The sequence below is a fragment of the Lolium rigidum genome, chromosome 4 (assembly GCF_022539505.1).
Source record: "Lolium rigidum isolate FL_2022 chromosome 4, APGP_CSIRO_Lrig_0.1, whole genome shotgun sequence".
NCBI lineage: Eukaryota > Viridiplantae > Streptophyta > Magnoliopsida > Poales > Poaceae > Lolium > Lolium rigidum.
The window spans coordinates 229,359,401-229,386,973 of NC_061511.1; the positions used below are offsets into that span (position 1 = coordinate 229,359,401).

The 27,573-nt window shown below is 42.0% G+C and overlaps 2 protein-coding genes across 2 annotated transcripts; both read right to left on the bottom strand.

Annotated features, from left to right (window-relative positions):
* Positions 1-13,969: 13,969 nt before the first annotated feature.
* On the bottom strand, positions 13,970-14,683 carry LOC124648368. The gene is made up of 3 exons (XM_047188149.1): positions 14,579-14,683; positions 14,237-14,412; positions 13,970-14,143 (listed from the first exon to the last, which is right to left on the bottom strand). Exons 1-3 carry the CDS (start codon positions 14,681-14,683, stop codon positions 14,080-14,082), a joined length of 345 nt encoding a protein of 114 aa, XP_047044105.1. The 3' UTR covers positions 13,970-14,079.
* A 936-nt stretch (positions 14,684-15,619) lies between these two features.
* Positions 15,620-21,514, bottom strand: LOC124649731 (ankyrin-1-like). The gene is made up of 9 exons (XM_047189316.1): positions 21,366-21,514; positions 20,842-20,984; positions 20,466-20,552; positions 20,229-20,351; positions 19,100-19,249; positions 18,138-18,239; positions 16,565-16,738; positions 16,395-16,474; positions 15,620-16,014 (listed from the first exon to the last, which is right to left on the bottom strand). The coding sequence occupies exons 2-9, from the start codon at positions 20,869-20,871 to the stop codon at positions 15,924-15,926; spliced, it is 837 nt and encodes a 278-aa protein (XP_047045272.1). The 5' UTR covers positions 20,872-20,984; positions 21,366-21,514; the 3' UTR covers positions 15,620-15,923.
* Between the last annotated feature and the right edge of the window lie 6,059 nt (positions 21,515-27,573).

Here is a 27,573-nt window from a genome sequence, read left to right on the forward strand (position 1 = left end):
GGGGAACGGAAGGGGAATGCAGCGGGCAGCAACAGCAAGCGAGGGAGGTAGCGGCGAACCGGAAGCAACGACGGCTTGGTGGTTCGGGTCGGTCGCGGTTTTTGCGTGGCTGCCTCCTCCTCGTGCCGTGCGTAGTGAGTCCACTGTTTGGACTCATACGGATTCCGATTGCTCAGTTGATTGTCACCAGTTTTGAAAGTTTACCTATCGTTGCCAAATAATTTGCATAAAAAAAAGAGCAAAGTCCAACGGCTTTACACTCGAATGCACTAGCCTATATTGGATTCTGTAAAGTGAAATTGTTGAGAAATATATGAAACGAGCTTGGATATTTCTCAACAATATCTATGTTTTCAATACTTCAATGTTTACCGCAGACCTCCAGCACAAACAATCAATGTTTAAGGTCTAGAATTTCTTGTTGCCCCAAAATCAGGCCCGGGCCGACGGTAGTGCGGCCCGTGCGGCCGCACAGGGCCCCGAATTTTTGGGGGCCCAAAATTTCGAAATGGGCGAGTATTAAAGCTTACTTCAGATATAGCACACGAGACTAGCACAGCCCAGTTGCCTTTGCGGATCAAGCGCGCTAGATTGTCAACTAAGGTGGTTGCGAGTTCAAATCCTCGTAGATGTGCTTCGTAGGTACATTCTTTTCTTTTAATAGGTTAGTGCCGGAAACCATGTAAAAGTGCAACGAAGTGTAAGCAAAACATATATGAATTGGTGTAAAACAAGCAAGGAGCATAAAAAATTATAGATATTGTTTCCGACGTATCAATGCTCCATGAGTATACCAAAGACGTAGTCCAATATCGGCAAGCCCGGGTGGCCCATTTGCTGATTGACCAAGATGAAGAGTCTATAATCAGAATATCTATCTCGATTTGCACCAACCTAGTTGGCCGGATCCGTACCAAGATATGTTAGCTTGATCTTACGTGTACAACAAGTTGTACCTACTTAGAATAGTACTATAGTAATGAAAGAAGTCTATATGACCCGGGAGCGGCGATTTGGCTCCCGGGAGTATTTGCTCCCGGTTTTTTCGAAAAATTAGAACAAATCGAAAACTTATCAAAAAATTCCGAAAAAAAACATGCATGTACCTGACCATGGCACGCACCAACTTGTAAAATGTCGTTGCAAAATGTCATCGTATGCGCCCTAGACAAAAATGACAAATTTCTGACATGAAATGAGATCCAAAAATTTGAATCTCAGATCTGGAAATTTGTCATTTTTGCCCAGGACGCATACGATGACATTTCGCAGCGAAATTTCACAAGGTGGTACGTGCCATGGTCAGGTATGTGCATGATTTTTTTCGGAATTTTTTGAAAAGTTTTGAAAAACAAAATTTGCTCCCCAAAAATCCGGGAGCAAATGCTCCCGGGAGCCAAGACGAATTTCCGATATGACCCCCACAACTTTTAGAGTTGGGACGGAGAACCCCCTTAACTTAAAACTGGAGCACATAACCCCCTTAACTTTGTAATACCGGACAAATAACCCCCTTGAGCAGTTTTCGGCGGTATCTGTAGGTGGTATTGCCGACGTGGTATTGCCGACGTGGCAATGTGCAGTCAAAGCAAAACTGCTGTCTCCCAAATCCCAATTCTTTCCAGTCGCTGGTGGCCTATTTCCGGCGGTGGAGGGGCGTAGGCGAGCGTGTCTGGAATCAGGGCCGGAGCGCGCGGAACTAGCGAAGGGGCGCGAGGAGGAACGCCGCGAGGGTGCCTGTGAGGTTGAGGCGCTCAAGGACGAGCTTGGTGACGCTGCAGTTGGCGTCGCTCTGGCGGCCAGCCAGCCAGGTGGTGCACAGCGTGGGCGCCATGTCGGCCTTCCCTGGGGGCGCGCCTGGGCGTGGGCTGGTGAAGCCGAGTCCTGCTCGCCGGCGCGGGTGGGCGTGGTGTGTATGGACAACGTCGGGCTTCGACGATGGCCTCGGCCCACCCCCAGCTGTCGTGGCGTGCTGCGATGCAGCGTCCTCGGCAAGGAGGTCAAGCGCCTCTGGCTGCGTCGATGGGAGGGACGGGGAGTGAGGACACAGAAGCCATGCCTACGGCAGCCATGACTACGGAAGGATGGGATGTGGTGGTGGACGAGGAATCGTGCTTGCAGGTCGGGGTGCTCAAGCACGGACGATCTCCGTTGCCCATGTGGGAAGAATACCGGGAGCGGCATGTGACGAAGGGGCGAGGAGCTCGACATGGCTCCGTGGTGGCGTGGTTTACTGTTCTTTAGCAGCCCACTGCCAAGTTGGACGAATGACAAATTGTCACATGGAAAACCATCTTGCAAAACAGCTAATCGGAAGTTAGGGGGTCAATTGCTCGGTTTTGGAGAGTTGAGGGGGTTAAATGTGCTAGTTTAAAGTTAAGGGGGTGCTGCGTCCCAAACCTCAAAGTTGTGGGGGTTATGTATACTTCTTTCCTATAGTAATAGAGTTCGACTTGGACTACTCCTTGTAAATCCTAGATCTCGGTGCCTTTATAAGACAGATCGCGATAGCCCTTGAGGAAAAACCAATCCTCTCATTGTAATCGCGTACTTGTTAACCTTATAGTCAATTATAGCAGCACGTAGGGTCTCACCGCCGTTGCGAGATCTGAAGTTGGGTAACTCGTGTATCACCGTCCTGGTAGCTCCCCGTCTTTTGCCCACCTCTCTCTCCACGCTGCGAGGTTCCCTCTACGGTGTACTCGTCAATCACACAATGACAACTTGGCCACTAAGTATAGTTAAGTTGGTTACATGGTCAAATTAAATGGTTACTGGTTTTTCCAACTTTGCTCCTCATTAATGTAAGCCTCACATGATGATCATGTTGTCTTCTACGTGTCTAGAGTGGATCAACTACTCATTCTCTGGACAATTAGGTCATTGATACGTCACAAACATATCTATATTTTTTATGATCCATGCTTGTTTTACACCAATTTGTATATGTTTTGCTCACACTTCGTTGCACTTTTATACATTTTCCGGTACTAACCTATTAACAAGATGCCACAGTGCCAGTTTGAAAGGACACGGATGTCACCTAGAGGGGGGGGGGTGAATAGGCGATTTAAAACTTTTACGAGATGGGCTTAACAAATGCGGAATAAAACTAGCGTTTACTTTGTCAAGCCCAAAGCCTATATACTATGGTTCACCTATGTGCACCAACAACTTATTCTAAGCAAGAGTTCACCTATGTGCACCAACAACTTATGCTAAGCAATACAAGCAAGTATGTGATAGCAAGATATATATAACTTCAAGCACGATGGCTATCACAAGGTGAAGTGCATAAGTAAAGAGCTCGGGTATAGAGATAACCGAGGCACGCGGTAGACGAAGATTTATCCCGAAGTTCACACTCTTGCGAGTGCTAATCTCCGTTGGAGAGGTGCGGTGGCTTAGTGCTCCTGAACGCCACAAGAGGCTCACCTTGAGGTGTGGTTGCTCGATGCACACCAACGCCACAAAGGCCTCACCCCAAGATGCGGTACTCACACCACACACCGAACGCCACGAAGGCGCCTCACCTAAATCTCCGGTGACCCTCGCCACAAAGGCCTAGGTCACGGTTCCACTAAGGGATTTCCTTCGAGGCGGAAACCGGGCCTTACACAAAGATTGGGGCACACATCCACAACTTAATTGGAGGCTCCCAACAAATCGCCACAAAGGCGTAGAATCCGTCTAGGGTTCCAAGAACCCAAGAGTAACAACCTTCTTGCTTTCACCACCACGAATCACCGTGGAGAACTCAAACCTATGCACCAAATGCAATGGCAAGAACACCACAAAGATGCTCAAGTCCTTCTCTCTCAAATTCCAACAAAGCTACAAAAGCTATTGGGGGAATAAGAGAGGAAGAACAAAAGAAGAACACAAAGTTCCCCAAGATCTAGATCCCAAAGATTCACTCATAAAGAGATGATTTGGTTTGGTCAAAGTGTGGATCTAGATCCCCTCAATCTTTCTCTCAAATAGATGCAAGAATCATGGGAAGGGGAGAGAGATCTCAAGCTTCAAAATATCAACAACAATGGAGGAGAGAGGGTTGAGAGGGAGGAGGAAGAAGAAGTGCCAAGAGAGAGAAAGAGAAGCTTAAAAGGGGGCACATTTTCTGCCCGTTGGGGCTGCCTCCACTTGGGGCCGGTAGTACCGGCCAGCTAGGGGCGGTACTACCGCCCGTGGGTGCTGCGCGTGGAAGAGAGAGCAAGGCGAGCGGGGCAAGGAGGCGCGGGCCGGGAGGGGGAGGCCGGAGGCTCCGGCCGTGGTACCGGCCCTAGTACCGCCGAGCCTCCCAAACCCCCTGGAACAACATAGTGTGGAAAAGGGCAATAAGCGGTACCGCGAGCGGTACCTTGCCTGGAGGCTCCAACCGTGGGCTAGGTACCGCGAGCGGTACCTTGCCTGGAGGCTCCAGCCATGGGCTGGGTGGAGGCTCCGGCCAGGGCTGGGTGGAGGCTCCGGCTGCTGGCCCCTCCTCACCATTTTTCTTCTTCTTTTAAATTCGAACTTGAAATGCAAATAACTTGAGCTTGGAAAATCCAAATGAGACGAAACCACTTTTGTTGGAAAGAGGACGACAAAAGCTACCCCCACAACAAACGAAAATATGGAAACTAGTGGGGGATGATTTTATATAATTTTTCGAGTGAAACCCCTCAATACGAGAAACCGGGAAAATCGCCGATATCGAAAACGCAACAAGTGATAAACCCGAAATCCATTTTCGATGAACTAGAGCTTGTCATGAGAATAAGCACAAGCTCTAAACATCACATGGATAAGATCCAAATAACAACCAAGAAAGATGATGCAAGGATGCAAAGGTTTGAGCTCTCTCCGAACGATACGATCGAGTTACTCACTCGAGAGCCCTCTTGATAGTACGGCAACTAAACTATGAACCGGTCTCCAACTACACCATGAGACCGGTGAGAAAGAAACCCTATCAAGAGCAAACCATAACCTTGCGCGTTCCACTTGAGCTTGATGATGATGGTCTTGACCGCAACAAGATGGAACGCCTTTCTTGATTGTGCTTGCTTGACGAAGTCTTGTAGATTGCTCCCCCATAATCCACCATGGGAGAGCTTCTTCTTCGGCGCATCTTCTCAAATCCATGAACACCATATGGATGGCAAGCTTCAAGCATATGATCTCTTCGAGTTGGCTCATCTTGAACTTGCACTTCATTTCTTCATTCTTCATCATGTTGATCTCTTGAGATAACTTGAGGGCTCACTTCATCTTTATCTTCAAGACATACTTGACACTTTATATCCTTCATCAATTTCTTCTTATTGCAACCTTGAAGCCAACATATGGTTCAAGCATTGCCTATGGATAACTCCTACAAATATAACTCAATGCAAACATTAGTCCATAGGGATTGTCATTAATTACCAAAACCACACATGGGGGCTCCATGCACTTTCACAGTTCCCAGTTTTCTGTTGTTTTGTATTTAAGAAAAGTTGTACAGAAAATATTCTCGTAATTAGATGAAACAAAAGCCGAAGTCAATATTTTACCGTAACGAAGACAGAGTCCAGAGGGGTCGAAGAGACGCCACAGGGCGGCCAGACCACCCCATGCACGGCCAAGGGTGGGCCCGCACCAAGGGGTGGTGTGGGCCCCCCAGGCGGCCACCGACCATGCTCTTCCGCCTATTTATTCACGATCTTGGGAAAAACCTAAATTTCCTCCATCCATAAAAAGTTCCATCGTGGCCGCCATCGCAGACCCTAGCTCGGGAGGGTTCTGAAGCTCTTCCCGGCACCCTGCCGGAGGGGGAGATCATCGCCGGAGACATCTACATCGTCATGCCCGCCTCCGAAGTGATGCTTGAGTAGTTCATCCCTGGACTATGGGTCCATAGTAGTAGCTAGATAGTTGTCTTCTCCAATTTGTGCCTCATGTTTAAATCTTGTGAGCTTCCCTACATGATCAAGATCATCCTTATGTAATGCTACATGTTGTGTTTGCTGGGATTCGATTAATATTGAATACTATGTTGAGATCGATTATATATACTTGTCATATGTTATTTGTGATCTTCCATGCACTCCGTTGCTAATAGTTGCTCTGGTCAAGTAAATGCTTGTGACTCCAAGAGAGAGTATTTATGCTCGATAGTAGGTTAATGCCTCTAGTTTTCTATAAGAGTGACAATAACTTCTAAGATTGTAGATGTGCTATTGCTACTAGGGAGAAAACAATAATGTTTATCCAAGGGTAATTCTATTGTTTACTTTACACACATTGCTTAATGCGATAATATGTTGCTTGCAACTTAATACTGGAAGGGTAGCATTAGTAGTTGCAGTGCTTAACCATGTGTCTGATAGAAGAGTATCAAATCCACGGAGATCTGAATTGCTATGGTTTTAATGATTTTTGCTACCTTTGCTTTTTTGTAACTACAAGTTATGTTTGGTGCAAAAAATAATGATTACTGTGAATAAAGTAAAAGTGAGAGGAGTTAGAGGGATTGATGGTTTGGATAAAGAATTCTCAAGTAGTTGCGGATTCCCCCACCATAGATGTAAAATATAATTAGGATTTATAATGTACTTGTAGTATGTTTGTACGGGAGGAGTCTGAGATGGGTGCACCACATGAGCGTTGTGCTATGCACCCCTGGCAACCACCACCATCCCTCCTAAGGTAGCATGCATGTCGTTGGGGCACCAATGATTAAGGCTCCCCCCATGGTTGCAGTTTTAGTTCTAGGTTCTCAGATATTGTTCATTGATAGTAGCTGATAGGATGTGATGGGATGCTCTCACTTTCACCCTCAAATCACCAACTATGTACGATGATGATTTCCTCCAACGTCCCAAAGGGCGAACTATTGTGCACTCGACTTTGCAAAACATCCTTGAAGAAAACCAATACATATATATTTCAAATGAAGACATCAATCCTTATATCAGTTCATGATATATAAAAGCGAGAGTTCCTCGTCCTGATCCCTTATGAGGGTGAGGTTTCCGTGTCGTGTAGCGGCTACGTAATTCTAACCTACAATCTGATTACACGTGTGGTTAAATGATTTGACGAGACGAAGCCACTGACACGTGATACAGTCATCCGGTACGGGTAGGGATGACCGTATTGTAGGTCGTTAAAGCCTCTGCAATCATCCCTTCACAAATTATTCCTTTGCCTTGACCCCTAGGTGTGTGGGTACATGTTTAAAAGGTCTATATTTCCTCCAATAATCATATTTCTTCCCAAAATGACTTCTTTAATTGATTTCTTCATTATCCACTCAACAAGCAGAAAAGGTGTGCGCGAGCGTACTAAAATGCCAAAATCATATTACTACTTATGCAAATACTTGAAAAAAACACTATGCAATTTGTACTCATCATCGGCTTAGCCTAATTAGGGTTTCTATAATTTTTTGTTAATTAGCTTTCTTTTTTATATTTCCAGTCGAAGTTTGAATTCATTCTAAATTTTGGTTTAGTTTGAAAGGTATTAAGTATGTTAGTTGTTTAAGTTAATTTAGTAAGTATATCTGAGAAGTATGTCACTTCCCTCAAATAATTTTAGTTTTAACTTTTAATTATAATTTCCTCACATATTTATATGTGTTTTTAAAATGACTTTTGAAGCTCTAAGGAAATGGTTTTGAATCTGGTGGGAGTTTAAATAATCCAATTGCTTGTGTTACATGGAAAAGGAATGAGAGGTATTCGGCACCCCTCAAAGATATTTGAAATAGAGTTTTAGCTATTCTGATGCATTACATAACAATATGTGGTATTCAAATAATATTGGAACCCATTTATGTATTTTGGTTCAAAATGAGTATTCCAAACCTCAACAATTCAATGGATTTGGATAGTAGCTTAGATGTTTTCCAAAAGAATTGCACCCCATATTTAGAATAAGGTTTTAAGATTGACTTTCCAAGTAAGAAAGAATTTAGGATACAATGAAATAAATTTGATAATACTCTAAAATTAAATCCTAACCTTATAGAATTTCGAGATGTCCTTTATATTTTCAATTCTTTGGTTTAGACAATTTAGGAAAGATTCCTACACTCATAGATCACATGTGATGCAGAATAACAACTAGGGTTTTCCTCGTTGAGAGAAATCTCATATGGATGCCCTTTTGTTGAGAAGTACTTCATAAAATCTCGTATCACTCAAAATTGAGTTCAGTATACTTATGAACAATTCATCGTATCTGCCAAAGTGATTTTGCTATATCGGAAAAAATGGATGGATGTGGATGTAGGAATAGATATTGTGTTAGATAATTTGAAGTGAATCATCTTAAGCGGAGTTGAGATTATCCTAAATGGCTTTCCTAGGGTTTGACTAAACTCAATACTAGGAATCTTGTTTGAGGACTCCCTTCCTAGATATTCTACGGCTCTCTCACTCCCTCTTACACTCCGATAATCCACTTGGTTGTTATACTCCCACTCACAAGGTTTATATCAACTCCTAATATTTCACTTGTCACAATCTAATATGCTTGTCACTAAAGCCTTTCATATTATGTTGCCTTGATATCAAGTGTCACTTACTTGATTGATTTCCTATGATCACTCCAACTCATTGGAGTAGTGGTTCTTAAGACACTAGCTAAAATTATTGAGGATCCTATGATCCACACTCTCAAATGTTTCTCAATGATATCATTGCTCTTATTGAGTTGTCACTACTATTATTCTCTCTTGCAATTCTAACAATCCAATTATTCCACATTTTAATCCTTGAAGGTTGGAAACTCTCTCAGGGTCTCTCCTATTGACAAATCACTTAATTAACAGTCTAAGATTGTTTGTATCCACCAAGTTGTGAGTATTCACTCATAAGATTATTTCCCTTTTTAGTCATTTATCTATAACCATAGCTACTAAACCTAAAATCCATTGTGGATATTATATACCACATAGTCATATGATCTTGACTCTAATCAGCAAGGTTAAGTGGTATTGAGATCCTAAGGTTGTGTGTTTCTTCTAGTTGCTCATATGCACGCTTGATCTCCTAATGGGCTGCCTACAATTAGATATTCTAACATACGTGGTTTATCAGTGGATCAATTCCCTCCCCCAATGTCACCTTTGTATTACTTGGCAATAATTGGTGACTTAATAATGAATTAATGATCATTATAATCCTTTGATCATATAGCTTAAGCAGCTGGAAGATGAAGAAACATTTAACCACTACAAAACCAGTAAAACAACATGCCAACGAAAATCTCCATATAAACACCTTATTTACTCAACAATTTTATATTAGTTTACTAAAATAAAAAAATTATATGACATTATACCTAGAAATAAACTAAAAACCCTTGTCAACACATTTGTTACACGATAAATTTATATATCCCTACCAAGATACCTAAGGATATTTACACACACGCAGAAATATATAGAGAGATCCGCGTACATAATATGCAATATTTTATGTCAGCATGCATCACAAATAAATTTGTGTAGATATGTGGTTCTTCCTTCCTTTTTTATTAGAGATAAGAGGAGTCTATCTAAGGTATTTTCGAGGGACAATGTCGGGAAACATAAGATAACATAATTAAGTAGAACATTTTAAATTCGGCAGAATGGTACATGTTAAAAAATGTATGCCCAATAATAGCATAATTAGTACTTGTCAGTATGTTTTATGGGTCGATATTTTAATTAAATAGCAATAATATATAATAGTGAAGATGGTTTGATAAAAACAGATTATAATGAAGTACAAAAGTTTTATATAAATACAATTTATGTGAATGTGCCCTATGTTCACATTTAGTTTTCTCGACAATTTGTTCTTTTTTTCCAAACAAAAAGGATGAATTGGTATTCAACATAAATGAAATGGCTCAATGCCCATCCCAGTAATTCGGCATATCCTGATGAGAAAATGATGAAATGAAGCGGAAGGGCAAGCATTGCTAAGTTGTTGTAGCCTCTCAAAATGCTAGCTAGGTTGTTCCCCCTCCTCCAATGGATGGTACTTCTGAGGATTATTCATCGGCGTCAACACACAGAGTTTTGTCAAAACTAACTTACTCATGTGTATATTTGTGGCAAACTTGTACCATCTACACTTGACTTAGATTTATGTAAGGATTTTTAGCTGACCCCTAAAGACCTGAGACCCTACTCTGTCTATATGAGTGTTTTTTGGTTCTTTCCAAACTTGCTGTAATTATTTAAAATTTGAGGAAGGAAGTAAACTTTCATATATTATACTCCCTATCACATAATACCTTGCGTTTTAGCTTTCTGAAAGTCAAACTTTGCCCAAGTTTGGCCGAGTATATAGAATATGAAACATATATAGTATTTAATCAATATTATTAAAATCAAAGAATTGAGTCTAGCTCACTTAGTCAGGGAAGTGGATATACAACCCAGCTGAAAGAACATGGAGCCCCCATGTATGGTTTTAATAATTGATGACAATATCTATGGACTAATGGTTGTATTGAGTTTCTCTTATAGGTTTTGTCCATAGGCAATGCTTGAACCATATGTTGGTTTCAAGGTTGCAAGAAGAAGCAAATGAAGAAGATCAAATGCCAAGTATGTCTTGAAGAAGAAGAAGAAGGAGCAAGTTATCATGGACATCTTCAAGACATCAACAATATGAAGAATGAAGACGGTGGAAGTGGTTTATATTGAGGAGTGAAGTCATTTTGAGGATGAACTAAAGAAGAAGCTGGAATTCTCTCCAGGCCAGGTAATCCGGTCCCCAAGCTGGCGGATGTTCCGGCCACTACACTCCAAGGGTTTCAAGAGGTGGTTGCTCGAGCGGAACTTTGGCCGGAAGTTTGGGGCCGGAGGTGATTTTCATCCGCCCCTGTTCTGCATAGACCCACAACACTTTTCGATCTTGGCCAGAAGTTTGGCCGGAAATTGTGGCCCGGATGTGATTTACATCCGGCCTGCCCTTCACCACGAAGAAGCCGCATGTGCCATCTTACAGTGTATGGGCCAGACATAATTTCCATCCACCCCCGGAAGTTGCCAATATCTGAGGGTGGACGGATCTTCACCCCTTCCACAGTTGCTCAACAGGCCCGAAGTTCTGGGGGAGGGCGGACTTCCGGGGTAAATAAACCCGGATTATCCGCCCCCTCGGGCACTCCAACGGATCCAAGGCACGAAGAACATGAAGATATGTCGAAGAAGAATCTCTCCCATCATGGTTTATGGAGAAGCAATCCGCAAGATTTCATCAAGCAAGCACAATCAAGAAAGGTGTTCTATCTTCAAGCGGTCAAGATCGTCATCGTAAAGCTTGAGTGGAATTCGCAAGGTCAAGGTTTGTTCTTGATAGGTTTCCTCTCTTACCTGTCTCTTGTTGTTGGGAGACCGGGTGTGTACGATAGTTGGCCATTCTATCAAGAGGGCTCTCGAATGAGTCACTTGGTCGTATCGTTCGTAGAGAGCTTAAACCCTTGCACGCTTTGCATCATGTTTCTTGGTTGTTCTTGGTTCTTATTCATGTGAAGTTTTAGAGCTTGTGCTCATCCCCATGACAAGTTCTACCTCATCGAAAATGGATTCCGCATGTATCACTTGTTGCGTTTTTGAGTTTGAAGGTTTTATCGGTATGTCTCTTCTCATCATATTAAACCTCTCTTCATTTATTTTTGTCTTCCTTTGTTGGACTATGATGTTTCCTAGAATGATCTTGTAGAGTTTGTTGCTACCTTCAAAACGAGCCCAATATCATTAAAATCGAGTCCAGATGCTTAAGTTATGGTTGTTTTAGTTTTCAGTCGGTCTCGCGGCTGGTGGGGGGGGGGGGGGGGCGGATTATCCGGCCCCTGGATGGATTTTTCGTCCGGCCCCTATTTCTGCAGGCTGGCAAACTTGATTTTAAGGGCAGGGTTATCCGCCCCTAGACCCCCGAAACATCCACACCCCTCCGCACTGCACATAACGGTTGGATTTGTGGTGACCTATTTAGGGGCCTTTCTTCCCGAATGGTTCCCCACCCTTTTGGCAAGTTCTTGCCCCGCTTTCTATCTCCTCAATCTCTCCATGATTCTTGCATATTTTAGAGGGAAAAGAGAGAGACGATCTAGATCTACAATCCTACCAATCAAAATCCCCTTCTAGTGAGGGAAGCTTTCTAGATCTAGATCTTGGAGTCCTTTGTGGATTTCCTCCCTTGCTCTCTTTCATTGTTATTTATCTTGAGAGCTTCATATCTTTTCTCCCCTTTTCAAATCGTGTTGCATCTTTTTCAGAAAAGAAAGAGGAGACCTAGATCTACTACTCTACCAATCAAATTCCTCCCTTTGCGAGGGAATCCCTAGATCTAGTTCTTGGAGAGATTTTTGGTGTTCATCCATCTTGTTATTCTTCCTCCCTTATTCCTCCAATAGCTTTGGTAGCTTTGTTGGAATTTACGTGTGAAGGACTTGGGCATCTTAGTGGTGTTCTTGCCATTGCATTAGGTGCATCGGTTTGAGTTCTCTACGAAGATTCGTTCTCGTGAGAGTTCGTTGGTATTACCTCTTGGGTTCTTGGAACCCTGGACGGCTTGTAGGCCTTTGTGGCGTTGTTGCCTTTGTGGCATATGGTAGCCTTTGTGCCGTGGTAGCTTTTGTGGAGTTGTTGCCTTTGTGGCTTTGTTATCTTTGTGGCCTAGTAGCCGTTTGTGGCATTGTAGCCTTTGTGACCTTGTGGACAGTTGTGGCGGTGTACTTGGGAGCCTCTAATTGTTGTGGAGTTTGCCTCAAGCTTGTTGCTTGGAAGATTCCCCAAGCTTGTATGGGTTCGGTGACCACCCTCAAGGGTACCTTAGTGGATCGAGGTTTTCCCTTTTGGTGGGAAGGCTCGAGGAGAATACAGTGGCTTTTGTGGCAATTGGAGTGCCTTGTGCCTCCACACCGCTCCAACGGAGAGTAGCATCCACAAGGGTGTGAACTTCGAGAGACATCGTCGTCTCCGAGTGTCTCGGTTACTTCTCAACCCGATCTTCTTTACTTATGCACTTTACTTTGTGATATCCTTCGTGCTTGATGCTCTATATATTGTTATCACCTTGTTGCTTATCTTGCTTACCATAGGTTGTTGATACACATAGGCAAACCATAGTTTATAGGCTTTCTGCTTGACAAGTTAAACTTAGTTTTATTCCGCACTTGTTCAAGCCCCCTAGATAAACGTTTTTAAACCGCCTATTCAACCCTCCCCCCCCCTCCTCTAGGCGACATCCTCGGTCTTTCACCAGCCAATGGGTAGACACCGCTAAGGGATATACAATCATGATATACAACCCAGCCAATGGGTAGACACCATGTATGTTCCAGGAACTCAATGGGTAGGCACCGCTAAGGGACAAATTATATTATGGTTGGTAATTTAATACGTATTATATCCTAAAAGGTAGTACATAAAATACTAGAAATTATATTGTATAAGAGGTGGACTCTTTGAGAAGACAATATAAGAAGATCCCTTTCCTCGGATACGCGAATTGTAAGCGGCACCACCAAAGAGCGCATAGGGAAGGGGATAGACCGTACCACAAACCCTATTTTATTTTTTAACATGGACATCCTAAAGTATTTCTCAACAAAAGGAGATCACGGCCAACACACAAATGTCATCCGCTAATGTGTTACTAGCAGCATTTGATATTTTGATGTCCCAACGAACAACATGTACTTCTCTAGAATATACATGGTGTCATCACCAAACGGCCGTCTCATCTTTAAATAAAACATTTTGTTGCTGATGAAACTGACATCTATCAATCATATCTTTTTTTTGCGGGTAATCAATCAATCTTTGTACTACATAGTATGAACATGTCGAAAAATCTTTGTACTACATAGCATCTTGTTGTTATGTGCATCCTATCTACGTAGAGGACGGGTGTAATATTTTCTGAGTAATAAAATTGTCCATTATCGAAAAAATGAACATGTCGATGTCAGCCAAACCTCCACCCCTCAACTGACACCTTGGCGAGAGGGAGAGTCCAGCGCAAATGCTTAATTTGGCGGCCATTGTAGTTAAGCTTCATCGAACTGTTAATGAAAACAAGAAAGCATGTATACACCTTGCTACTTGGAGTCCATAATCTTGTCTGCTATATCCCATAGGAACGAAACTGCACCCGTCATCTCCCTGCAACACAAACGAAGAATCAGCAAACGAGATCACATATACATATGCATCACGTAGCTAGGTAGACTGGTAGAGGCTGTAATGAACACTTACAGATCTCTGCCTCCGATGTGTATGGAAGTCCAACACTTCTTTGAGAGCGAAATCCAACCAGGCGAGTCTATCTTGGCATACTGTTCCTCCTCGCCCTTGGTGTGCTGTTCCCTGGAATTGGCACCCTCCTCGAGCCTCTTCGCGCTAGCCAGTGTCTCCTTGTCAAATCGACGCCCCTGATCAGAGACGCAAAGCAAAGGGTCTGAAAACGTAGTGATCCCAAAACAGAGAAGGCAGAGAACGATCGCCGGCCGGCTGATCGGAGTAGCATGCATAATGCATCGGGGTTTTGCATTGAGAAGATGGTAGAATGATCAAGAAGATGATGAGAAGAGTACGCACTTTGACCTTGGTGGAGTATGAGGGGGAGCGGGTGGTGGCGGAGGAGAGGAGACGCGGAAGCCGGTGGCGGAGCGCTCCCGCGGAGCGGATCGCCGGCGACGCCATCGATCTCTTTGTGTTCCCTGGCAAAACTTACTCTGACGTGGAGATTTGTAACATCAGGTTCCTAAAATCACGGAGGGTGAAACAGCCCGTCTGCACCCACGTCTGTTTGTTAGCCGATCCGTCTAGGTATCCTGCTAGACTCCTCTGTCTAGGACAGGACGTACGGACCAAGGAGTCTACTCAAGACCGACTGGAGTGTTTCTTCCAGGGAACATTGATTCGAACAAACTGAAGACCACACATACTATGCCGCCAAAAAAAGAAGCGCACAGATATTTTTTGAAGAAAACAAGATTATGCAAGCATCACCAGAGTATGATATAAGATCATGTTCAGAGGAATGATGCGATACATGATAAAGGAGAAGCCTCAGTTCAGGAATCGGTGGAGTTCCTCTTACGCTACAGCGGGGAACTGTTGCCCGTCCGACAACGGGCAGATGGCAAGGGCAAAGCCAATGTTCACTGAAGAAGTGATCGCGAAACGGAGATGGACTGCTGATACAATGCCGCAAGGGTGGACTGCACCCGCAGAGGGCTGGGCGAAAAGGGGCTTCTTTTTACTGAATCTGGAGATGCAGCCATCAACGTAGTTCATAGAGACTGCAGGAGTTTGGTTCTCTACACTAACTAGGAAAGGATCTCACAATGGCGACGTGCCACTGAGGTAGAGGCTCACGCAGTACTTGAGAGAATTAAAATCTCCACAGATTTAGTGCAAATGCCAGCCATAGTCAGTCAGACAATGAGGGGATCATACGAGCCCTGAAGAACCCATCGAGGAACCGAGCGGCTTGGTCACCAACGATTGAGGAGATCTTGTGTATTTCTCCTAACTGGATAAGGTGCAATGGCGCCATGTGAAGGGAGCAGATAATAGGGTAGCTCATGAATTATGTCAAATGGGATTGAGAACAAGGCAGCGGCACCTAATGGCTATGTACACATCTTCCAAGATTGTAATACCCTTTCTATATAATTAATAGAGCTCTCTTTACCCTAAAAAAGATGTACTCATACCCAGAGGAATCATCACAACCATGTCACCTCAGAGCGCAACAGCTTCTGCTTTCTAGCACTACACAGTCAGTATCCATGACCGGCCAAATGTTCAGGGTTGCAGCCGCAGACTACACAAAATGAACCTACAGGGCATCAAGCACCACCTTCTTCAGCGCGCACGCAGCAGGCGAGTTGTCACAAGAGTCAAGGCATCAGACTTGTTATTAGTCAAATTGATCTCACCAAAGGAAAAGACGTGCTTCACGATATCGCCCCTCTATGCCGTTCTTCTTGTCAGCGTGAGAGTCTTTCAATAAACTCAGAGCTTGCCTGCACGTTCCAGATAGTACGATCAGCAAAGCATCTGAATGCATTTCCACCAGTAAGTAATTCTTGTGGAAATAGGCCAAATAGGCAAATGAAACACAAACATTGTCCATATTATTGATGTATGTACATACGTAGTAAACAGAATTCCATGCAAATATGTGATTGGATCCATATGATTTAGAGTACAAAGACAACATATCCTCTTCATGTTACTTTTTTTGGTAAATAATTTGCCTTTCTGAAGTTTCGACGCGCTACGTAAGTGTATGTACATTGCCATGCTAACTGAATCACTGAACTGATTCCACAAAATACTACTAGATACCACAACAAAGTGGACTTTTAATAAAGCATGCGCTGAAGTAGATCAAGTAGGTTACCTTAACCCCTTCTCGATTCCAGCAAAACATGGCTTCAGTTTGAGACCATCCAGAAATGCGCCGCATGCCTTTTCGTACTCCTAAGAATGAAGAGAGAGGGGGTTGAGCGGATCCCCAAAAAGGTTTAGCCATAAGATTTAAACAAGTGCCAAATCTTGATTCTGTGTCACCTTTAGTTGCAAATGTGAGTAGCCCTGCAGCCAGCATGAATCTGCATCAGGTCTTATTGCCCTGCAAAGATGGGCATCATTTAGAGCACCCTCTCCATTTCCCAGTAGAAGCCGGCACAAACCCCTAGTGCCGAACAAGTTTGAATCAATGTTTTCCGGATCAACAAGCATAGCCTACAGCCATAAATCAAATGATCAGTAACATATTTTCTGACGAATCTACATATAATCCTCGCATTTCTAGGACAAACTAGGTGAGTATATGAATGACAAACACTTAGTACCAAACAAAGAACAGCTTATATCATGAATGACAAGATAAGTTACATACAGAGGTGTCTCTTCAAAAAGTACAAACAGTTTAAGCCAAAACCGTTCCAGCAAGCAGCTAATTAACCAAGGTTGTTGATGTGTATGTCAAGAAGTGAGAAGAGTTTCTCTGTTCCCAAGCTAAAACGTTTAAACCCTATCCGAACATACAAGCAAAGATTTGGAAATTCACCCAAAAAATATAAGAAAAGGCATTGTGACATACTACATCTATTAAGATTTTGTATAGCAGAGGCATAAAGAAGCAAATCATCTGCTAGGAGAATCACATTTTCCCATAATTTTCGCCATTCCACGACAAACTTTAACTTCCCCTTATAGCAAGGAGTACAAATTCAAATCCTAAATTTAACCATGAAAAATTAACAGGATAGAACTTTTCATTATTTTCTCGTCCTAAACGATCTATCACACGGTATACTATTTTTCATTTATGTTCTAATCCTTGTAGCTGACATAGATTAACAAACAAAGCCCAACATCACTCAATTCGCAAACTAAAGCCACTTTGATGAAAATGGTGATCATAATTCACCATGTCTCAATGAAGGACCGTCTTAATTAAGGAAATATGCTCAGATGGTTTCCACACGTGGTGATAGTCATATTAGCACAGAGGTGACGAGTGTAGGTTTGTGCCAGGGACCCCAAATGCTCATTGATTCCACCGCTGTGCTATCAGGGCCACTGTCCAGTGCTCGGTGTTCATAGATGCAAGCAGGATCCTGCCAAAATCCCATTTACTCCACGGAGTATAGTTCATTTTGTCATTTCTATATCAAAATAAATTTGTACTATAAATGAAAAATTAAGACCTTACAAGACAGGCAATCACTCCAGCGATGACAAGCTCAAAAGCAACTCCATTATGCAGGCCTGTAGGTTTATCTGTGCTGGCACAACATCAAGCCATAACTCACAAGCGTGAATACTTAAAGGGTATAAGTGCCTGTACACTTTCAGCCATGGTTTTGAGTGTCCATGAGCAGATGAGCCTTGAGATACATATTTGTCCCTTGGCGTATGCAATACAATTAACCATTCACACTTTCACTCCTCTCCTTACATCGAGAAATACAACATTAAAAAAGAGTAGGAAAATATGATAAAGTCATGTATAATTTGCACGAGCATGCAGAAAAATATCAGATAGTGATGTAATCCAGTCCAATTTATACAAATGAGACAACAATAATAGGGAAAAGAAATTAACTTCAGGACCACAGAAAGAGCAATAGCATACCATGTTATAGAATTCTATTGCAGCATTGAAATCCCCTTTCTGCAAAGCTTTGTGTCCTTCTTCTTTCAACTCAGCTCTTGACATTTTATACAAAGGGAGATCCTGAAATTCGAAATTGCTGACATTTATGCGCAAATAACTTAAGGTATAGAAATGTTTTCATATTTAAGCCTAAGCGTGCTATAATTTCACATATTTGATACAGTTGCATGTTACCGACTTACCGTAAACAAGCAGAAATTCAGGTACCACATTAATCCCAAAACCCCCAAGCTAATTTGCACGGTTACATTTGCCATACTCGGACATGCCCCACAGGATCTCATTGTATCCATCTTTGCTTTCGTATTTTTTCTTCATGAAACTTTTATGGTGCATCACAATTTTGAATGAGACACCAAAAACAGGGAATGTCCTCTAGTGTCAAAATAGAAGTTTTATAGTTCAAAAGTGGCCAAACAAGATTTCACGAAAAATACAAGATCAACAGCCTTTACAGTATGAGATATGAATATAGAGTTTCTTACCAAAACAGTTTCATTCAAAGATTGCCCAGCTTTTCATTTTTCTACATAAAATAAGCCCCATCCCTCCTAATCCACTAATTTGTAGGAAGGTACTGAACTTTTGAATTTGAAAAAAGTTTAAGAAGATATATGTAAAGTAGATGGTGATTGATAGAGCAATTCTTCTTCATAAGCTACACCCTTTGGTTTTGGACACTCATTGCTGCTGGAAAAAGAAGTCTTTCCTTCCAAATATTTTAAGGAATACGCTTTTTTTAACATTGAAGTACGTTTTATTGGAACTGAAATTCAAGAAATTACTTTTTCTAGTTGTATGTTGAAGACATCTATTACCACAAATAAATCTTTCTTTCTTCTTTATCTTGGTATTTTTACTTGGGACTACACCACATAAGTAAAGATATTCTGATATGCCAGTAATGTTCTTGATCATACCTCCAACTTGGGCAGTGACTTTACATGACTAATTATTCCATCAATGCTCCAATCATGTATAGCTGGAATACGAGAAGTAACTTCAAACAGGATCTCTACACCTTTGCGTGTACCAGAATATGCCGCGTGTTGTATTGGCCTGAGACCATACTGGTAAGAAAAGAGAAAGTTGAATCTCATCAATGTATTTGTAGGAGAAATAAAGTAGCAGAAATTCAGCAACATACAAAGGTGTATAAACAAGAATTTGACCAATAGTGCTCCATTCATGGCAAATAGTGGCCATAAGATGAGTTCGGCCTTATCCATAAGGCAGTGCCAATGTCTCCCAACAACCCAGCAACTCCCTTTCATCGTAAACTATTGGTTGTGTGCATCCTAGATGCAGAGGTCAGGAAATTAACTCATCCATTATCTAAAAAACAGGCAGCGAGTTCCTAAATAATTTTTCATTAGTAGCAATTTTAATAGTATCTTTTATTACTAGTGATATATTACCATTTATTTTTACCTTTTAATGTCATTTGGTCTGTTTGGTTTTTGTTGGGTTTCATATCTATACTACACAAACTTGCTTGGGACTAAAGTTGTTGGTGGTGGTGTTGTTGCGCTGCTGTTGTTTATTTTTACCTTTTCATGTCTTTTGGTTGTTGTTGTAAATGCCAAGGTATTATGTAGAAGACATACTATTTAGAGACTAAAAACTAACGCAACTTCCCATATCACAAATTCAAATTACAATGGAGGAAAAGGCATTTAAAATTGGAAGGATAAATCAACCAAAATTATTTCTTTGAAAATTGTAGTAACTTAAGAATTTTGATATGCTGTCGTTCCAAGAGATTGATCTTCAAGAAAATGAAAAGGTGCTGCTTTACAAAAAAAAATATCAGAAGGGGTGAAATCGTAGTATTACAGTTTCATGTCACTATTACAAGTTTTCATAACTGAGTTTATATTAGTGCACCAAACCTGAGTTAACTACCAGTTACATATAACTGACTATGGGACTCGTCTTACCAAAGTTTAAGGATGGACAATGCTTAGTTATTTAATGTTACATCCACATCTATAAACAACCAACCACAATGTGATTAAAAAACATACACCGTTAGAACACAAAACTTACTTCATTTCGAACATTGGGATCTGCACCAGCATCCAATAGGGGCTTGAAGATGTCAGTTAGGCCATTTATTGCAGCAGCATGCAAGGGGGTTGAACCACGAATACCATTCACGTCGGCACCAGCCTATCATATAAGAGAATCATCTCCTCTGAGTAATATTTCTCACAATTTATATGTCCACATCTTTTCTAAACTGTGGGATACATTTTCATTTTAACGCATAAAATGGAGTGGTACCTCTAGCAGTAGGTTCACACATTTCACTGAGTGGCTATTGATAGCAATCATGAGAGGTGAATATAAATTGTTTAGAATCCTGTTGCGCTAATAAAAGAGAAGAAAGTAATTAGCGCAACAGATTAATGAAAAATATCAGATACATAAATAAAAAATAATGGAACTATTCACAATTAGATGGAACCATGTCACTAACTGTGACAATGAACCACAGTGACTGAAAGAAAAAGAGGGCAGTTTGTGCAGCATTGCAAAAGAGAGATAAGGAAAATGCAGAACAGCAAAATACAGATGTGAGAAATGGAGAAAGCAGACAGCCCAAGATTATCAAATACAACTGTGAGAAAACTATAAAGAAACGTATAATGGAACTTACATCTGCATGATGATCCAACAAAATCTTCATGGCGCCATCCTGCTTATGTTTAGCGGCAACATGCAACGGTGTCCCATGATAAGTAGAAAATGGATCGACAAAAGCGCCTCTAGATAGCAAGAGTTCTACTACTTCACAGTACCCTGAATCAGACATTTGGAATGTAAATACATGAAAATTATTTTTGTTAGCAATTCTTCTATGTTCCACTTCAGTTCTTTCGGCTGTATCAATTGAGTTGTGACACGAACCAATTCTACAGAGGCATAGACCACTACGTGTATGGGTGTGCATTACTCACAAAATGAGCTGTGCAAAGATCGCAGATGAACAATCTGTGACATTTTTCTATGCCCAAACAAAAAAATGGTATTTTCTACTCTATTAGCACAATTACATAAAGCTATCTCCATTTTCATCCACTAAATGGAACATGCTTATATGAAAGTAATGGCGACAGTGCAATGCATAGGAGTAACCAATAGAGAGAGAGAGAGAGAGAGAGAGAGAGAGTAGAGAATTACCATTTTTGACGGCCTCATGGAGAGGAGTAAACCCTTTAATGTCGACATTTTCAGGATTGGCACCCTGATCAAGAAAATACCTGACAATATCGACCTGCCCACCGTTACAAGTAATTGCCCAAACCAGAGGTGTTCTACCTGTCAAGAAGGCGACACAAGAAAGTGTATGTAATTACATCTGAACAAGCACGTGAAGTCTTCTATGCATAGATTCAGACTTTCTATATAACGGTAGCATGTTAGAGAGAGAGAGAGAGAGAGGGAGCAGGCAGACCGGCAGTGTCAAGAGCATCCACATTCACCCGGACATCCTCGACCAAGAACTCGCACACCTCCGCCCTGCTGCTCGCGGCGGCGAGGTGCAGCGCCCCAGCGCCGTGATCTGTAACGGCCTCCACCGCCTCCGCGAGGCGGCCGCGCCCGCCATCGAGATGCCTCGCCATCTCTGCGCGCACGTACGGGTCGATCGGCCCCCCCAAATCAAATATAAAAAAAGAAAATCGGGGCCGGCGCACACACACCACGGCCAGAACGAGGAGAGGAGCAGAAACGTACGCTCGAGGAGGGCGAGGTCGCCGGAGGTCGCCGCGCCGAGGAGCTGCAACTCCGGCGTCCCGTCAGCTGCAGGGAGAGGCGGAGACGGCCGAGTGAGCTACGGCTAGGGCATTGGGCGGCGGAGGGAGAGGGGGCGCTTACCGTAGGCGAATTCGTGGCTGGGGCGCGCCATGGCGGCGGAGTGGGAGCGAGTTGGTGGGGTTTGGAGCGGAGGAGCGGGAGGGTTTCGTCGGAGTGGAGAAGGAGAGTGGGGAGTGAAATGGAAGGGAGCTGGATCCAGCCGCTGCAACTGGGCCCCTCTGTCTGACATCCAAAGCTCATCCAGTGGACAGGATCAGAGGATTGACCCAACAAAAAAAAAATCAGGACTTTGAATTTTTCAGCACGAAGACGATAGAAACAAAAGTAACTCATTATGGAGAACAAATTAAGGAGTACTATTAGTGAACCAATTATGCAGGAGCACATTAAAGAAGCTAAAACTGAACAATTCAGCACCACTTGTCACTGAAATTTACTACTCTCAATCTCAAAATATAAAGCATGCTTCCCTATCCGATGTCCTCCTCCTTCTACCTCGAGGCGGAATCAGATGGGGAAAAGAGGCCTCCCGGCCCATGGGGAGGAACACACCAGGATGCCGCTGCACACTAGGGGAAGGCAGACCAGATTGCGGAATACTTCGGGGAGGCGCAATGTCTATGCTGTGGGGCGTGGCAGAGGTGGCCTTGGATGGCGGCGTCGATGACGTGGTAGAGACGTGGCTGTCTCGGCGGCTAAGGGGCTCGCGCGAGGGGATGCTCGTCCTATTCCTTGCTCCCAAGTCTCGTGGCTGTGAAGCCGCGACCAGCTGTGCGTGGCATCCTCTGACAAAGATAAGTGGTGCCTGCGCCTTCGTAGCTGGATCCTTCAAGAAATGTCCATGGGCTAGGGGGCGGTGCCCCCCCCCCCGACTCCTTCATAGCTACGCCACTGCTGCTCTGTATGATGACTCCAGACATTTCTTGATTGCAGTAGGTAATAATTCGAACAAAACTAAAATCCTTTTTACTCTGCAGTTGCTATGGCTTTTGCTGCTAGAGAAGTCATGGGTAATGTGCTGAATGGGTTCTCCTTACAATTTTCTCAGCAATTCTCAGTTGGAGAATACATAAAGGTGATCATATATGCAAACACTTTTTCTGGACACATATTTGCTAGAACCATAAGTTCACCATATGTACTCTGAAATTTCGTTAATCGGGCTACCATGAGTTACCATATGCCCGACTATGAAATTCCGGTGACCTGTTCCTGGCCATATGGTTGTACTGGAGGCATGCCATTTTCATCACCCAGCGCTAGAGTGCATGTAGAGAATCTGTCTGGGGAGCAATTACAAGCATATTTGGAGAATGGATGATGCATTCTTAACGCTCTAAAATAACATGAGCTAGGGTGAGGGATTATTTATTTTGTATTCACATTACATGAGTCAAATTTAGCATTTATTGTTTTATTTATGATTTTGACAAGTGGGGGATGGTACAACCAATGATTGTTCATATTACTTTTTGACATTGTTTGAGGAGTAACCAGTAGATGGGTCTTCTTTTTCTTGCACAGAGTAAAATCTAATGTGGCTTTGCAATCACACTTCTGTTGGGTAAAAAAACGTTGTTGCTCACAGGAGTAGGGTCAACAAATGCCCCTGACCTTTTTCTCTAGTTTTTATTTGTTGCAAGGTTGTGACCATTACTCATAGTAGACCTGGATTTCCTAAAATGGCCTTGATCTAGTGTGGTTAATTTGAGGTCAGTGTTTGCAATAATTTTCTTTTATCTTTTCCATTTTCTTCTCTCAAATTATTATTTATCATGTGTTATTTTTTCATAAAGGGAATATATTAATATCAATAGATACGAATTACACTCAGCCTCTGCAACAACGCAGTACCCTAATGGTAATACGGATGCACACAAACAAAAAAAAAAACTAAGAAATAAAAGTCTCGCTGCGGTACTTATCATGTGCTATTTGCATGAGCATCTTGGTAGATTCATGACTTGCTGTTTTAAAGGAGTGCGTGACTAGCTCTGAATCATCTGCTGGAGAAGGAGCACAAGGCTGCTGCTACAGCACAACAACGGATTGATTCACAAGGCGCAGGTACCATCCTTGTTCTTTCATGCGGCGGAGGGCGCGCAACCGTGAACACTGTTCAAAAAATCGGCCGAGATACCGATTTATCGGCCGATTTATCGTGAATCGGGTGTAACTGATAAGATTTCAGCATATCGGCTAATTTATTGCGGCACCGATATTTCGGCCGATTTTCGTCTGAGATCCGATATTTTGCCCAATTTTCACTTTGGTGACCGATATTTCGGCCGATTGTCAGTGAAAGTTTGCTGAAATTCGGTATGGCAGATGATATTTTCGTCTTATGGTCTTATAGAACTGTGTATTAGCTCAAATTTTCCATTTTTATTGATTCAAATGCAAAGAATCATGGTAGCACTTCTGCTCAATGCTCCAATATTATTTTTACATAGCATATTGTAGAAAATTTAATGTTGAAAATTAGAATTTACAAAAAGTTTAGCCGATAAATGGGCGATCGATAAAATCGATTAATCACCCGATAAGCGATTAATCTCCATTCTAAGGATGACCCATAAGTTAGAATTAACGATTTCTTGAACATTGGCCGTGAATATGGTGCATGACGAAACATGTTTGCTTTGCATTATGTCAATTGATAGGAACATGATGGGTATGACTCAATCATTGTTTCACCTGAAGCTAATTCACGTCTCTCGGTTATGCAGCTCACGTAGCTCACTAGACTTTGTGTCACTGGAGCACAAGCCGATATCATTCATCGACGGCGAAAAGAATGAAACTACAACATCATGCTGCGTGTCGGTGAGGACAAGCGCAGCTAACGTGAGTACCATTTGACGTTTCATCAAACTGGGGTTGTGATGTCCTGTATTTTCATTGAAATAGACTAGTAGAAAAAAGGCCTTCCATCCTAACTCATTAGTTCTCAAATACTTTGACCTGGAACTAATAGGGTCTTTAGTCCCGGTTCTGCTGGTGAACCGAGACTAATGCTCAGACAACCGGGACTAAAGGGTTACGGTGGGCTGCGGCCAGGGCAGGAACCTTTAGTCCCGGTTTGTCCCCAACCGGGACTAAAACTTTTTCCAGGTTTTTTACTCCCCACGCACCCTTCACCCCCTGGATCGCCTTTTTTAACATTGTAAAATAGGAAACAAAATGATAGAAAATTCAAAAAATAAAATGTTTTCAGATTCTTGTATGTTATGCAACCTACTATTAGGGAAAATTAACAAATTTGAATTTTCACTTTTTTTGCAAAAAAGGTTTGAAAAATGGTAAAACCGCATTAACTTTTGCATACGACGTCGAAAAAAAACGTATAATATATCAAAATCATCATGGGAAAAAGTTACATCCGAATTCACCTGGGTTTACCCGGTTAGCCAAATTTTAGATTCTCAAAATTCCAAATGAAAATACGAAAGCAGGAAGATTTTAGTTTTTGCTATAAATTACGGATTTTATATATTTTTTTATTTTTTTAATTGCATCCAGCATAAAGATTACTATCATTTTTACCCAGTTTTTAGATTTTCAAATTTTTAGATTTTAAGTTTGGCAAAAAAATTAATTAATTAAAAATTTAAAATAATACAAATTAAAAAAGTTAATGTTTATTTATTTATTCAAGATTATTATTACATCATTACGGTTGTTTATTAAAAGAATTATTTGAAATTCAAACAATAAAGAAATGTGACATCGACCAACATGTTAATAGGATTGATATGATACCACTATCACATACATGCGCGCGAAATACTTAGATGCGGAACGGGATGGAACTCGCAAGTTAAGCGTGCTAGTGCTAGAGTAGTGGGAGGATGGGTGACCGAGCGGAAAGTTTGACCACGAGTATGTAATTTGACTAGAGATAAGTGTAGTTAGAGATAGAGACTAAACTATGCAAATAACTGAAATAATAGAAATTTTGAAAAAATAGAAGAAAAAAAACTGGAGTGAAAAAATTAGAAAAAAATAAAATTAAAAAATTCACCTGGGGACATTTTTTGTCCCGACGGATGGAACTCACGTGGATGGACCTTTAGTCCCGGTTCGTAAACAACCGGGACTAAAGGGGGGGGGGGGGGGGGTTGCACAACCGGGACTAAAGCCCGTTGTGAATCGGGAGTGACTAAAGGCCCTTTTTCTACTAGTGAGCATTTGTTCACCATTTATATTTGCAGATTTAGGTTGTCGAGAGGGGTTATGGAAGAAAAAAAAGGTACTCACAAGCCAGCATTGCAGCGCTGACATTTATGTATCTACTATGATGTCCGGTCCAGTAATGAGACTACACAACCATTTTCTTATTGAGTATGTAGAACTGGGCTTATTATTCGTATTGTATATGCTCTAAAATGTGCTTGACTTTCCAATAACTAACCCTCTCATATGTACATAGGTGGATGGTGTTGTGATAATTACATATGTTCCAATAATTTCTCGACCAGACCCCAATAGACAATAACATCTTCAGCAGATACAGTATGCTAGCTCTGTTTGTGAGAATCTTTGAATATCTTAATCAATTCCAGTCGCTGTGAAGACTCGTACTAGAAATGGAATTATTTTCACAGACTCATGCAATGTTGCTTTATTCTTACTAACGTTAGCATTGTTTCCACAAATAAAATAATTGTTTACAGAAACCATTGCAATTAAACATCACTCCATGAAACTACTATAAATTCATGCACTACTCTGTGAAATAGATTTCCTTTTCTTAAAGTTAGAATGCAAGAATGACTTCAATCTTTTCATTTTGTGTGTTGTCAGGAACGTATACAACAAAGAAGTTCAGAAAGTAAACTATACAAGTCGGGAAACTGACTCAAGTGATCTTTGATGGCTGGAGCTTGTAAACGTACTTCCCATGTGAAATATACAGAAACCTTATTGCTTTGGTGAGTTTTTGTACTAACTCTCCATTAGATTGAACGAGATTATTTCAATGTTACTTATACCTGATTATTATCTTCTATATCGACATCTAGAAGACTCCTCGCCAGACTTGGTACATGATAATTCAGATAGAGCATTACTTTTATGCCTAGAACCGAATTCTCCAATGAGATAAAGTGATTGGGATGTAGTGTTAACAAGCCCACGTCGCCAGGTCGCACATTTTTCAGGTCTGCGGATGATGCGAAGGAATGTTTGAAGGCTGTGCAGCTGCAATTCAGGAAAAGATGGTTCTTGATCCCAGGAACATTCGCAATATCTCATGAGAACTACTTGATCATCAGCGTAAGTTCACACATGCTCATAGTATCATCTTGAACCCCGTTTCCCTTCGTGGTACATCACCGTCATGCTTTTTTTCCTGCGACTTTTACAGGGCAATGGAAATGTCTGCCTAGGGGGGGGGGGGGCTTGATGGAACGAGATTGGCCACAGATCAACAATAATAATTGGAGGAACCAGCTGGTCATTTTCTTGGCATATTTCCACCATCTCAGTAATTATCTCTATCAAGCTTTACCTTTCTCTCTTTGCTTGTGGAATATGCTTTGCTCTATGGGAAGTTAGTTGTGTATGACAA

What these genes read in the sequence shown, in the direction of transcription:
- LOC124648368 (XM_047188149.1), bottom strand. Translation starts at nt 14,683, where the DNA reads ATGGCGTCGCCGGCGATCCGCTCCGCGGGAGCGCTCCGCCACCGGCTT. An exon ending in CATACTCCACCAAGGTCAAA is followed by an intron (nt 14,413 to 14,578) that starts GTGCGTACTCTT and finishes GTCTCTGATCAG; the next exon opens with GGGCGTCGATTTGACAAGGA. An exon ending in CACATCGGAGGCAGAGATCT is followed by an intron (nt 14,144 to 14,236) that starts GTAAGTGTTCAT and finishes TTTGTGTTGCAG; the next exon opens with GGAGATGACGGGTGCAGTTT.
- LOC124649731 (XM_047189316.1), bottom strand. Translation starts at nt 20,871, where the DNA reads ATGAAGATTTTGTTGGATCATCATGCAGAT. An exon ending in TGTTGGATCATCATGCAGAT is followed by an intron (nt 20,553 to 20,841) that starts GTAAGTTCCATT and finishes CTCTTTTATTAG; the next exon opens with CGCAACAGGATTCTAAACAA. An exon ending in AGTCACTGCCCAAGTTGGAG is followed by an intron (nt 18,240 to 19,099) that starts GTATGATCAAGA and finishes TTCGAATTTCAG; the next exon opens with GATCTCCCTTTGTATAAAAT.